The sequence below is a fragment of the Python bivittatus genome, unplaced genomic scaffold (genome assembly GCF_059951505.1).
Source record: "Python bivittatus isolate LINGU-HERP-01145 unplaced genomic scaffold, Pbiv_v1 ctg000570_np1212, whole genome shotgun sequence".
Taxonomy (NCBI): domain Eukaryota; kingdom Metazoa; phylum Chordata; class Lepidosauria; order Squamata; family Pythonidae; genus Python; species Python bivittatus.
Genome location: NW_028277097.1, coordinates 14,128,168 through 14,143,407, shown reverse-complemented (window position 1 = coordinate 14,143,407; position 15,240 = coordinate 14,128,168). Strand labels below are relative to the sequence as shown.

General features: G+C 39.0%; 1 protein-coding gene across 1 annotated transcript in view; it reads left to right on the top strand.

The window, feature by feature from the left end:
* Positions 1 to 15,240, top strand: part of DCC (DCC netrin 1 receptor) — a 603,623-nt gene that overhangs the window by 130,883 nt on the left and 457,500 nt on the right. Inside the window, exon 6 of the mRNA XM_088152996.1 lies at positions 552 to 688. Within this exon, the coding sequence (XP_088009122.1) occupies positions 552 to 688 (137 nt within the window). The remainder of the gene's footprint in view (positions 1 to 551; positions 689 to 15,240) is intronic.

Genomic DNA, 15,240 nt, shown 5'->3' with positions numbered 1-15,240 from the left:
TGTATAACATCCAAAGGATTCAAAATGCCCCCAGTCTTCCCTGAGCTAAGTTAAAATTTTAGAACAGCTTTGAAACACATCTAAACTATTTTCCATACATCACGTGTTCCATACAGCACTTTTCCTTCCACTGTTTGCAAAAGGAGTGAATGACCCCAGCAGGAAAGGAAGGGAAAAAACAAAACAGCAGTGTCTGCAGGAAGAGTAAGGACGAAAGCAGTGTGGTGGCATTGCCACACCCCTTTTATATCTGGATTGTGATGTTGTGTTTGCATATGACAAGGGAAGAGCATGCAATGTGATGTCCTGGTGCTCCTTTTGTTATTCTAACAAAACCTCAAACTCCTGTGGCTGCCCACCGACCGAAGCATTTCTCCATTCTTACATCCATCCTGCCATGACTTCACTGAGGGGCTAGATTTCTTGGAGTCTCCTTGGAGAATGGAATTGTCATGCTTCAGCTGTTCTAACAAAATCTAAAATAAATTAGCACGTAGAGAAAATGACCCTTGCATATTGTCTTAAACAGTAATATTATGTCAATCTTTCAGATCCAAAAAATATTCATTGTTGGCTGGAAGTAACTTACTGATTTCTAATGCAACGGATGACGACTCTGGAAGTTATACCTGTGTAGTCACGTACAGAGATGAGAACAGTAGCGCATCAGCCGAGTTATCAGTATTGGGTGAGTAGAAAGACCTACTCTTGCCTCTTCTATAGCATTCTTTGTGGCTGAGTATCTGATCCTGGTTATGAAGGCCCTCTGCTGTATTGTTATTTTCAATTGTTTTGAAAGAAGGATTTGGGTTTTACCACTCTTTGATTTTCTATGGTGAAACTTTTTTTACAGAGTGAATGTATATTTGCTAGTACTATGAAAAGCAGGTATATGTGTTTGCAAGTCATCTGAGAAAATAAAAAGTCAGAGCAGAGTTGACAGTGCTGTTGCATTTATAGAAGAAAGGTTATGAATTCACAGTGATCAGCAATCATTCCTTCTTTGGCTTTTCTCTCCCAGCACTATAGTCTTCCAGGAACTCAACAGCAGCCTACAAAGAGCCTTGTCGCTTTCTTCCAGTTGTTGATAGATTATGGGAAAGAACAATAGAGAGGGTCATTTTGCAGACTGACAGTTTGGATGGGAGAAGGCAGAGGACAATTGTAAAGCTTCACTTTCTTTCCTCTATTGGTTGAGCTCTTGCTTCATTCTGTCTGCATCTGCACTTCCAGCTCTATTGTGGAGTTTCCAACTCCACTTGTAACTGGGCTCTCCCTCTTCTTATCCAAGCCCAGAAGGAAGAAGAAGCTATCTGGAGGTTGGTTAAGATAGGAAAGAATCAATATAATACTAGATTGTGAAGGAGAATGGCTGTAGTGGAGGAATAAAACTCTGGCATGGATTTCTTTGGAGGAGAGAGATATTTTCTACTAGAGTTTGTCAGATGTTTCCATACTGTACATGGACTTGCTAGAAGAGTGAGGACAAATTTTAATTTTTAGTAAATGATCTGCAGAAGATGGAGATTTATGAGAAATGAGGCTGTATTTCCTACTGGCCTTTCTTCTTCATTCTTTAAAGGGATATTCTTTGGGCCAAATAGAAAGAAACGGACATGCTGGAACATACATTCAGAAGCACTATATTCTTGCTCCAAAGCCTGGGCCTAACTGATTGGTTGTTTCATGCCAGTTCACATCCCAAAGATAAGTGTGCATGGCCAAATGCTTTCCCAGACAGTTCTGTCCAATACTCAAGTCTAAGAATAGGGATGAGCTTTGGGGTAAATGATATTTATTATATATAGATATAGATTCCCATTTCAGACAAGTGATTCAGTGCAGCTTGCAAAGATTATTGGTGATGTGCCATCAAGTTGTTTTCAACTTCTAGCAAACGCATAGATTTTCTCCATGATGATCTTTCCCTAACCTGTTCTTTTAAGACTTCCAATGGTGCATCCATTGCCTCTGTAACTGAGTCCATCTGTCTTGCTGCTGGTCGTCTTCTTCTCTTTTCTTCTACCTCTGCCAGCATTACAGCCTTTTCCAGAGAGCTAGATCTTTGCATAATGTGTCCAAAGTAGGATAATTTGAGCCAGGTCATTTGTGCCTCAAGTGGGAACTCTGGGTTGATTTGTTTGATGATCCATCTTTTTTTTTTGGCAAAGATTAAAACTCAGAAACCCCTCTCCATATAACCTCCCAGCACCCAAGGATAGACAATAACTCCACTCACTAAGAAACAAAACCAAACCATATCAGTATTCACAGAGCTCATCTACCCACCTGACCCAAATGCAATGAGAAAGAACCAGGTCTTCAATGTCTTGCGAAAGACTAACAGGATTGTTAGTTGAAACTTAGTTTCCACTATGTTAGTTAAAGCTTAGTTCATGTCCTAGAGCAGTGCTTAGCAACTAAGTGTCATGAATAGTCTCGGCCTCCATTATTTTTTTCTCTGCAAGGAATTAATTCATGACATCTGGCAGGTACTTCTGTCCTGCTCTTCCCTCTTCAAAGAGGGCCTGGCTCGTTTTTAATGCTTATTGTTATAGGTGATGGAAACATTTGCAGATTTTTCCCTACCTGAGTCCTGACAGACTTGGCAGTGCTAATTGGGAGAACTCCCACTGGTGAGCGTGTCAGTTCCTTGGTTTGAAAGGGCTGTCTTCACTCTTTAACCATTTCCTGGCTTATTAATACTCACTTAAGAAAAAAATCAGGAAAGAAATCAAAATAAATGAGCAAACACATGAATGGAAGTGACTAGTTCCATTTGTTTCATTTTCTACTGCACTGCTGATAACTTTGTTATTTTTCAAACTTATTTTTTCTCTCGCTTTCTCTTGAGCGTTATGCCTACTTTCTGATGGTGATTCCTCCTCTCTTTTCTGCTTTTATTAGTGTATTTACTTGATCTTCTAATTGTTCAACGTGGGATACGCTTCCAAATTTGCTAAGGTTTTCCAGGCTGTTTGGAATTTCCCTGCTGATATCTCATCAGTTTGCTGCCCTCTGTATAATATAGACCATGTTACCATATTTTTTTTGCATATATTGTCTCTGTAAATATGCAATATTTTGTTTCTGAAAAATTAAAAAAACACAGCTGTGCATTGCATTCCAAAATCTCATCTACGTATACTCGAAAACTGCACGTGGATTTCTCCAAGTTGACCCAACTACCTAGGCTTGTTACTTTAGCCGTGTGAAAGAACATTACAGATTTTTGTTTTTAATTTCAAGTCCATAAGGAGATTCCATTTATAACGTGATTGCTGCATGACATTTTGATGCCAGCAGTAATCCACCAAAATAATAGTATTTGACAAAAAAAAGGTGAAAGCCTGTTGTTCTGTGGATCACCTGCTGAGCAGTAAAGTATACCATTTTACCCTGCTTTCTTCCTATTACAAAACATTTCCTTTTCCCTGAGATAATTTATTAGATAGTAAGTGTACTATTTGACATCAATGTGTGGAAAAATGTTTCAAGCAGACATTTGATCAGACTTGAGTTCACTACTGTGTCAGTTTCCTTGGGCCCCTGAATTGTGTGAAGGACTATTAACAGTTTGAGAAATAGCTCATCATTGTTCAGTAATTTAAAAAGTAAGTTATTTCAATATTATTCCACAAGAATTAAGGAAACACATAAATAATACTTGTCAAACAATAGCCTGGTTATTGACGTGATGTTTCTTTTATACCCACTTTTTAAAAATTTCCCGAAAAATGCTTTGATTAACAAACAGAGATCTAATTTGGATTACAGGAGACTTGATGCATGTCTAACAATATCCTTTCATTAAATCACAGTCAATGTTACAGAAATTATGCAAAACAGGCTTTCAGCTCTACAGCTTACAGTGCATTTAAACTTCAAAAGTATGTTTAAGAACCCTACTGTGCGTAGTATTTTGTTGTCATGATTGCAGAGAAAACCCTTTGCTAATGATGTGGTCAGATCTTGCTCTAGAAGAAAAGGGGTTCCAGTCTGAATTTGTTTGGACTGGGAAGGCCACTATTATTATTATTATTATTATTATTATTATTATTATTATTATTATTATTATTTATTGGATTTCTCCCCCGCCCATCTCCCCCACAATAGGGGACTCTGGGCGACTCACAGAAAACATTAAAATTATAAATATATCTAAAACCCATAATACATCCAAAATTTAAAACAATACTAAAAAAAGGAAGATCCAAGAAGATGGAAAATCAGGCTGTGGAGAGCTGGCCGCTATGGGGCTAGCCATCCCCCTGCTTGAAGTATTCCCTCCCTGCCCCAGGCCAAGTGGCAGAACCAGGTCTTCAAGGCCCTTCGGAAGGCCAGGAGTGAGGCGGCCAATCGCACCTCTGGGGGCAGAATGTTCCAAAGAGCGGGGGCTACCGCAGAGAAGGCCCGCCTTCTGGACCACGCTAGATGGAGTTCTTTTACTGAGGGGGTCTGAAGCATGTCCTCTCTGTGTGATCGGGTGGGACGGGTTGAAACATAAAGGAGAGGTGGTCCCTTAAGTAACCTGGCCCCATGGCATGTAGGGTTTTAAAGGTAATAACCAACACCTTGAATTGGACCCGGAAGCAAACTAGTACCCAATGCAGCTCGCAGAGCAACGATGTTACATGGGCCCTTCTTGGGGCTCCAAAAATAGCCTGCGCAGCCGCATTCTGGACCAGCTGTAGCTTCCGGATACTCTTCAAGGGTAGCCCCATGTAGAGCTCTATACTTTGTGCATAAGTGACCTTTCCCAGTCATCTGTCAAATATCTGTACTTCCATAAAATATTGTTTCTATGATAAAAAACTATATCACCCAATGTTCTTTCCCTTCAGAAGAAAGCAAAGGTGATTCTCCTTTGACTTGGGCTTGCTCAAAAATGCCAGGTACTGTCCTCTATAGAAACCCAATGAAAAACAAGAGAGAAGTGGGGAAGGAGAAACCCCTTACCATTCTCTCCAAATTCCTTATGGAAAACCAAGGAAGGAACAAGGATAGTTTCTTCGCTGGACATCTGCTTTTGCAGAAAAGATTAGCACAACTACTGTACTGTACACTCTCCTCCTGAGAAACCACAAGGGGGATTGCTTTCCTTCAGGGTGGGTGGGGGGAACACGAACAGAGCTTTCCCCTTTCACTTTCTGGCTTGTTTTGCAAAAGCCCAGTTAGTAGAAGAGAAAGGGATTCTCTTCCTGTAACTTTCCATAGAGGACTGAAGAGCTCCTTTCCTGTCTGTTCTGCAAGCAAATACATAGCAAATATAATGTATAGCAAAGGCTTGCAGCTACTGGAAAACATGCCACAGGACTGATGGAAAGGACTGGATCAATAGTGGCCATCAAGAATGAAGGAACAGCAACTGAACCAAGCAGAAAAAAGTTTCCTAACACTGAGACACCCTCCTTGGAAGGAATGAAAGAGCTATAATTCAGTGATAGTGTCTGTTTAGACACTATCCCCATAAACACATCTGGGCCTTTAGGAGGATGGTCAGGAATAGATTTCCATCTCTTCATCACACCTCCAAGATTAGAATGTTGATTGCCTGAAGAGGGCTATAATCTAAAGGTTATGTGGCAGCAAATCTGACTGTGGGTTAATTAAGTGACATTCAAGGGCAAGAAGACTGAGAAACCATGAAATTTATGTAGCTGAATCATCAGCCTAAACCATTAAGAAACAGAAACGGATGCAATCTGCAAATATCTGTAAGCATTACTGATTAGTTTTCATGGGCATCCTGTCGGTCCTGAGTTTTATTTCAACAAGTTAGAACTTCTGGAGCTTATAACTTTTAAGAGAGCCACATTTTTAAACATGAACACTTGACTTTTCATACAAAGGCAGAATTGACAGCAAATTGAAATCCAAAAATTTGCTTGTCTGAAAGAATCTCACCGAATAAATGCATTTTTAAAACATGCTGCGTTTTTGTGCAACTTTCACATATCGTATTCCTTATGTAATTTTATACAATTTCCCCCAATGTATGCATGAATACATGCATTTTGCACATAGTTCAAAATGCATCTATTTTGAATTATGCAAAATACAGAATTAGAAGAACGATGGTGCAAAATTTGGAAGAGTCCTCCACTTAACAGAAAGATATGTTAACTATCTGAATCTTGTTCAAATTAGAGGGCTTAAGCATGTGGACAAAGCAGAATTCTTCAGCATCCCTAGCAAAAAGCGAATTTTGTAACAATTCCCCCAGAAATAAATGCATAGACTCTCCAAGGTTAAGATCTACACAGAAAGTTCTTTGCATCCAGAATTGGAAAACGTGGGGGAAAAAAATCCTAGTTATGGTGCTCCAGTTATGAAATCTCCCCTCCCCTCTGTGAAAATAAGTAAGTAAGTAAATAAATAAATATTCTAGATTGGAATTGATTGGATCGGAATTAGTTTTATTTGTGCAAAAATACATATTTATCCACCCACGTTTTTAGCTCGCAGGAAGCATGGACTGATCTTAATTCATTTTCTGATTATTGTGGATTGTACAGCCTGCACTTCAGTGGCTCTGTTTTTCCCATTTCATCTTTGATTGCAGTTGCTATGGGGCAGGTGATATATAAATAAACAGTTCTTTCACTGCCGATGGTGAAGTTGATCCATGCGGCTGTTTCAAAAGCAACAATAAGTCTCTCGCTTGTTCTTTTATTTCTTCAATAAAGGTGCATTTGTTCAGTTTAAAATACAGTCATTAAGAAGTGAAAATAGTGGTTAAGTTTGCCTGTTCAGGTCATCTGTTCTTTTCAGCAATAGGAAAGGATGGGTTCTGGGCATATAGAAACAGAATAACGCAATGGTTGGCCACACAGTCAGCCAGAGGTTTAGGCTGGATTTGGCATCTTTATCCACCTATTGAGTCCTTCCCAAGGACCTGGGAGAGGCAGATGTTGTTGTTTGATGGTGTTAAAGGTATCGTTGCTGGATGTGAGCTGTCCCAAGTACAGCTGCCTTTTGCAATTGACTGGTGGTGATTTTTGTCAATGCCGTTGATCTTCAAGTGGTGCTCCAGATGTTTTGGGATTGCACCTAAGGTGTGTATAACTATTGGTACTTTGCTTCTTTTTTTTTTTTTGCCATAGTTCTACCTTTATTTGCAGGTCTTTATATTTTGTGATTTTTTCCAGTTCTTTCTCTTCTCTTCTGCTGTCTCCAGATATGACAGTGTCCGCTATCCAAACTTTTTTGTCTTTCTTATCAGCAGTTGTTAAGTCTGGGGTGCTGTGTGGCAGGTGCTTGTCTGTTTGAATTGTAAAGTCCCAGAGCACTTTAGCTTCTTCATTTTCTATTACTTTATCTGTTTTGTGGTCCCACCAGTTCTTGCTTGCAGGCAAATGGTCTTTCTTGCAGATATTCTAGTGCATCATTGTGGCTACTTTGTCATGCTGCATTCCTCCTGCTCCTCCTCCTGCTCCTGCTCCTCCTCCTCCTCATCGCAGAGCTACAATAGCAGCAATTCCAAGCTATCAGACAGATCTCTTTGGGTTCTCAGATTGACTAGCTGACATCAGGAACTGAGCATAATTAAAACCTTAATTTGGCAAACTAGGATGTTTTGGCTTTCTATCATGTAGTTGATTTATCTGGTCCTCAAGGTGATTCTTCTCCTCCATCTCTCTATCAGCCATACTGATTCTCACTTATCAAGACTACTATTCTGGTTTTATTTCTTTTTGGGGGAATGCAACATTTTTGCCACTAAGGTTGACTTCACATTTTGAGCCCAGAGATGGCTTGTGATAACCATGGTTTGATGACTAGGCACAGCAGCTGGTTCAACCATCATGCTAAGTCAAAACCAGCTTGATGAAGCTTGTGCAGAATGTTTGCTGAATCAGATGCCATTGTAAAAGTTTCTGGATCTTCTCTTGGTTCCTTTGTTTGTTTATTTATAAAATAATATTAATTGATTGAATATGGGTGATAATGGGGAGGTATGCTGGAAACATTTTTATCTGTTCATTCCTTCACTTAGTTATCATTCTGTTTAAAGCATGTGTATACCACTTTTTCATTAAAAAAAAAAAATCCTGAAGTAGTTTAAAATAAAATGCAATGAAAGCAATGCCTATTATATCCTATATTTCCATTTCAAATTGCAAAAAGCTGAAGATGTCTTGACTAAAATACATGTGCATATCTACAGAGTTTATATTGACAAAATTGAAAGCTATATTATTACCAAAGAAAAAGATGGAAGTGAAAGTAAAACTTCAAATATACACCAATAAAAATATGACAAAATAAGGAAAATCCAAGAAAAGGGAAGCTATGAGAGAGGAGTGGGTAGCGTAACTGCAGTTGCTCAGCTCAAGAATGGTTCTTAATTCTGACATTTAGTTAACAGCTCTCTTAATAATAGAGGTTTTGACACAATCTGCTAAAATAACTGAAGAATTTTGGGAGAACTGTATTCTGAAGTATTTCAAAATGACATCATTAGATGCCTAGCTATGACTTAAACTTGAAATGTTCTCCCTATCTGGCCTCCTGTGTGCACATCTGACAACTGAAAAAGCCTCAAGAGAAGATGTTATCTCCCAGAATCACTAAGGGAAAACAAGCGTTGGTGGGCTTCTCTGCTGGCCGTTCTATTCACCCATACTAACAGTTTAGCATGTGTTCCTTCTGACTAGAGTCACACCATTGTTATCCCATTTTATTAAACCCAAAGAAAAGGTTGGACAAGGTTCAAAGTGAAAATCTCTTGGTGAAGAGCAGGCAGGTTTTTGAGCAAATCAATCAGTTTTTAACCACTGTCTGGATCTCCACCATTTAGGCAAGAAATACTCACCCCATCCCAGAGGCTCTGTTTTCATAGCCTTGTCGATTTCAAATCAGTCTATAATTTAACCTCAAGGGAGCAACTGTGGGAAAAATGAAGGGATCTTCCATAGTTGCTTCTTCTCATTCAATACCTCTACTCCAATACTACTGTGAGAGTCAGATGTTCCCCCTGGGGACATGTTTCTGGTGCTGTCACTACTCAAGAGTGAGGCAAGGGTATATTCTAGCATCTCTACTTTTTAACTTGTATATTAAATCATTAATTCAGGCCTTCTCTTTCTCCACTCATCACCCCCCTGTATCAGCTGGTCAAGTGGTTCCAGATCTTTTATATGCAGGTGGTTTTGAAATCATGGCCCTCTCTCAGGTAAGAGTGAGAAAGGCACTGAGAGCTTTGGATTCTTTCGGCCTAGAGGAAAAACTAGCAATAAACTATCAGAAAACTATAGTCTTAGCATGAAACTATCATAAAATCATAACTGCAAAATAATGGGAATGGTATTGAGCAGATGTGCACTATAAAACCTTGGAGCACTGTTCCAGGTCTCGCTGACCTAGATATGCAGTCAGAATGGTATAGACTCCATCTTCCTTTAAATTATCAGAGAGAGAGTTATAGGTGTGACATTACATCATGCCTCCATTACAGAATTGGTTGGTTGGCTTTACATGACTTCCACCACCACCATCACCTTTTCAAGTGGGAGAAATTTCTTACTGTTTTCACACAGTGTATATCCCATGTTTCCAGTTACAGGGGCCACCAGGAGGCATTACATGATCCTTCCTGCAACAATGATTAGTGTCAGGCCCTGGATAGCTCCTAAAGCTTATGTCCTATATATAGTCACCTGAAGTGCAAAGTTCAATTCCTGGTAGAGCAGCATCTGGCTACCCATGTCTGAAGAGCCCCAGTAAGGACAAAACTGGTCATGTGGTCAATGTAATTGTTTCCTAGGGAAAATTTTGGTTCAGTTCATTGTGCTATTTTTTTTAGTCCACTTTTCACAAGTATTCTGCATTCTATTTGTCTTCTACTGTGTTAACTACTCCACAAATCCTGTGTTACCTACAAGTGCTGTAAGTATTCTCCTTACTACCTGTCAGCCCAACAAGACAGACTAGATTAAAAAACCAATGTCATATGAGTCAGGACTACTTTTATTGTAATAACTATAGTAGCAGAATCTTGCAAGTCTGAACGTGCTTCTCCCTCCCTCCCTTTATCTTCATGTGAACTAGGAAGGAAGAGATTTACTCAAACTAATTTCTTGACCAGGCTCAAGCCCTTGACATCTGACCGTTAGCTTGGTAGTGGTTCTTCCTCCTCTCTTTCAAGGCCATTCCCTCTTCCCTCTACACTATCTTATCAAAGTTATTTTTTAGAAAGTTGAAAAGTTTATTGCTCATACTGAATGCTAGGGGCATACCTTTTGATCTGTCCACCCAGTATTATTCATTTTTACTTGTTTCACTGAACTTCCTGGTAATATCCACCACTTTATTCTTTGAACTAATTTCAGTTTCTCATTTATATTGTTCAAGGCTTTGATGAAAAGCATAGCTCACTGAAGACCAAAGAAGAAATCATAATTTTACAGGTTAATTCTTTCACATCTGGGAGCATTTCATGGGAATATGTTTGAAGGTCATTCGCATCTTCATTAAAAAATTGCATCACTGAATAAATGTAGATGACAGAAATGATTGCTAGAGTTTTCAAAATTGTCTTCACGCTGAAACTCAGCACCAGTCGTATATCTTTGATTAAAGTAACCAAGGTGAGGAAGGTAGCTTTCAATTAAAAAAAAAGAAAGAAAAAAGAAAAATAGACACAGAGGGAAAAGGGGGGGGGGCAGGGTAGAGAATGAAAACCCAAAACGATTCAGATACCAATTTTTTAATGATATTTTAGAGTAATCAGATGGAACATGTAGGACATTCTTGGGTGTCTCCTTTCAACTTTTGGCTGTTTCCATCTGGACAATTAATACTGTGAATGCCATTCCATGTTAATCAAATTCCAGCTGCAGAAAAAGATCTATACAGCAAAGGTCATGAGCTTTTGGCATATGGCACCCAGATTTGCAATTGCAGTTAATGCCTCCTTGGCATTACGAGTTTTACAGCATTATGTGACTACATAGATAGACCTTTTCCAGGAAGATCTGTCCCCATCCTGGCACCTAGCACCACAGTAATTGAGACCATCCACCTCACTGCTAGATGTCCTCTTTCCTTCCTTTCCCAGCATTATAACTTTTCCAGAGAGCTAGGTCTTCTCATAATGTGTCCAAAATATGAACATTTGAGTCTGGTCATTTGTGTCTTGAGTGAGAACTCTGGATTGATTTGTTCTGTGATTCATTTGTTAATTTTCTTGTCTATCGAAGGTACCCTCAAAAGTCTTCTCCAACACCAAAGTTCAAAACCATCAATACTCTTTCTATCCTGCTTCTTCAAAGTCCAACTTGTTCTTCCATAAATGGCAACAGGGAAAACTAATTGCCTACATGTTACTAGTGTTCATAGCAATTGAATATATCTTCCAAGGCCTTTACTGTTGCCTTACCAAGTGCTGGTCTATGGCATATTTCCTGACTGCTCATTCCGTAAATGCAGAAGCTATCAATCCAATAGTATCTTCACAATCAGTTCTAAGGCTGGTTGCTATACCTGTTGTCATTAATTTGGTCTTCTTTAAATTTAATCTTAGACCCATTTCTTCACTCTGCTCCTTGACTTTCATTACTAGAGCTTGCATTTTCAGCTATCAGAGCTTGCATTTGCATTTTCAGCTATCAGAGTAGTGTCATCAGCCCAGCACTAGTTATTGATGCTTCTTCCTCCATTTTTTTTTAAACATGCTTATCTTCCTATCCAGCCTCCTTCAATATATATTCAGTATATAGTGAGGAAAATGCCAGACTCTATATTGGCAGATGGAGGTGGGAGGGGCAGAAGTATGAGAGCTCTGGTGAATAAGACAGAGTGGCACCATTTGATTTTGAGTTTCCTTGCAATCTTTTCAGCTTGCTCAACTGTTCCTTTTTCAGACCTCCCCTTTCCCCTACCGCAGTAGGAGCTCCATCACTGAAAGTCCTTGGAACATTGTTTCATGAAAACTGCCAGCTTGTGCGTCCGGCACATGTACACTGCACCTGATGGCATGGCTTTCCTTTCCTGCTAGTGATGCCAAAATCAGTAATTGGAGAATATTTGTTTCTCAAGTTGCATAGCCACATTAGTAATCTGGTCCACCCACTATGTCACAACCCTTTCTTCACAGACTTTTATTATAGAGAAGTGACGTTACACCCATTCCTGCTCCAGGTTTTTCAAAGGACAAAGAATTTGAAAAAACTACAAGCATATCTCTCCAATAGCCATTAAGATAAAACCCTTAAAAAGCATGTTTCCCATGATTAGACTGGGTTTCTTATATCTTTTTTATTTTCACCAAAGTGGCAGCTTTTTAAATGCATAGTGAGGAAGTGAGCAGGTGAGTTAGGGGGAAACATTGGTAGATTTACTAATCAAATAGATTATGGTGGTTGAGAATCTTAGTGGAGGATATTTCCCAACTGGCTACTTCTAGCATTATCCAGCCATCATTCTGCTGAAATAGTACAATGAGGAGAGGCATTTGATCACTTTAACAATGTCTGGATGATGCCATGAAGACATTTTAGGAAGCAAGGAAATGGCCAGAGAATGAAATTGTAAGGATGTAGAAACCTGCTTGCATTCAATCAGACCACTGATCCTTCTGGCCAGTCATTGTCCACAGCAGGGATCAACAGTAGAACATTCATGGATGCCAAAGTGCTTGCAAGCCTTCTAGATGGCATCCACAGATCCCTAAAACTAAATAAATTAACAAGAAAATAGCCCAAATCTTAGATGAGAACACTGAAGTCTTCTAAGACCTTGAGCGAGAGTGTAAATCTTACACAAAATTGGTAAAAACTCATGGGGATTCAGCCAAAATAATTTTTGTTTATGGTGCTAAATTTGGGTGATGGCACCTGCAGCCTTCTAATGGACAGTATACCACAAGATCCACAGTTTTTCAAGACAGTATACCACAAGATCCACAGTTTTTCAAGATCTCATGATCTTTGCCCTCCATGGTACCCAAGAAAGTTTAGGAGAACTAAACCATTGAACCTTTTACATGCAAAGCCTATACCAGATGAATACCCTTGCCCTTTTTAAAGATGTATACACAGATTTCTCCATTCTGAATATTGCTGTTGTACATTCAGGATCATTATCCAAAAAAGAGGGAAAGTATTAAGAAGGTTTGATTTTTTCCTGAAATTTCTACACAATTTTGGTTTGTTTCCTAGCACAATTAAGCCATATTCGAAGAACTAGTAGGTTTTCTATTACTCATTCTGCCCCTCCATTTTCCACTCTTGGAAATCTGTTAGAAGTATTTGGAAACCTGCTGCTGCATTCAGAAAATCTTATTTACAACCATAAATATATATTTATCACCTTGGGAATCAAATGTTATGGATAGGTATTGTAGTTGATAAATTTATATTCTACTTTCCACTGCAAATAAGGCTCAAGTCATCTAATAACATGGCATGATAAAATGTACAACTATAATTAAAACTTAGAAGTAATTAAAAGCAAAGTGTCCTTTGAGCCAAGCTCAATGCTTACTAAGTTTATAAAAATATTAATGTAGCTTTAGGGAAGAGTATGAAAATACCTTGCCATTCCCTTCTGGAATATTTTTCCAATTTCCTAGATTTGTCCACAGCTTTGAGACTCCCAGCTTCTCTTCCATTAAAGTAGTAACCAGATCTAATCCTGTTGCTGCTGAATAAAACTGCAAAAGCATACGAACTCACCAGTTAGCTCAAATTCAGTGAACATCTTGAAAGAAAGGAAAAAAAGAACCATTTCAACAAAAATGTCTTTGACAGCTGAATTGAAAGAAAGATGGTCCTAGCCTTGCTTCCAGTGAGGTCTGCAGGAACAAGTCAAGATGGTAGACACAAGAGCATAACTCACAGCCTGCCCTTTTGTACATGCTCACAATGTCAGTGTACATACAAAATGGGTGGGGCATCAATTGCACTTCTCTGACATCATCTCAACTTTCTTTAGTTCCCCCTCAGAGGACATTGTTCACCCCTGCCTTGCATTATGACTTTTGTGGACCCTAGGCTCTTTTGCCTTTGTGGGCTCCTTTGTAGACAGCAGAGAGAATGGCCTTGAAGGACAGGAGGAAGCACCTGTACCAAGGCAACAGTTAGATAAGAGGGGCCTGAGGCTGGGCCAAGAAAGTAACTTGAGAAAATGTCTCAGAAAGACCCTCACTAGTTCACAGGAAGATTAAGAGAGGGAGGGGGAAATACATTCAGATTTGCAAGATTCTGTTACTCTAGCAGTTATAATAAAAGGGCATTGGTTTCTTAGTCTTGTAGGGCTGAATAGTATTAAACATTATATTTAATACGATTTTCAATATATTCCTGCATTTTTAGAAAGAAATAAGGAATAGTAAGTAATATGTATATTATTCTGCAGTAATAATTGCATTGTATTTATTGTGCATATTTTCAAGGCCAAAAGGCAAGGCATGAAAATAAATAACTTCTCCTTCATTTTTATTCTCTCTTTTCTCAGATAAATAAACAAAACCTTTTTGTGTTAGGTGCATATTGTGTCTAATGGATAAATTGGTCCTGTTGCTGTGGTATCCCAGAGCCTTGAAGGAGCCATTGTGACTCCTCTGATATTCCTACCAAATGTATCTCAGATGATGTTGGATCCAGAGAATGAGAAGCAGGCTCTTATGAAAGAATAAAAAGGAATTATAATTGCCTGGCATTTGTTTCCCAGGTAGAACATTTATGAAAGTAACACTGCTCATTTTTTAATTCTATGGTGTTTCCAGGAATAAATTTGACCCACACCCATGCTAAACTGCAGTTCCATTCACTCCTTCCATGTAGACAAAAGTAGACATGAGGGAAACATGTGGTAGGCCAATTTAATTGTGCCATAGCTGCTTTTTCTAAGCAGAGATACTTTTCTTTTTGCTGTTATTATGACTTATTTTGTATGGAAAAAACATTACATGCCAGGGACCCTGTTATCTGAGACAGGGCAGACCAGACACAGATTTTTCATTTCAAAGAGAACAGTTAATGCTATAATGAAAATAAAATTGGTTCTAGATTGGTGACTAGTCATTCAGGATGTCCCTGCTATATGCATCAGCTGCTGTCCCCTCTATTGGCTTTAAGAAAGCCACTTTCTCTTAAGGCCTATCCACAAAGCATTTACTCCAGTCTGGCTTCAGCACCACACCACTGCATTGGTACTACATTCTCCTACACAGGCCAATTAATCTGATTTTTTTCGGGCTTAGCTGTGATTCAGCTCAAACTGCAGAAGTTCAGG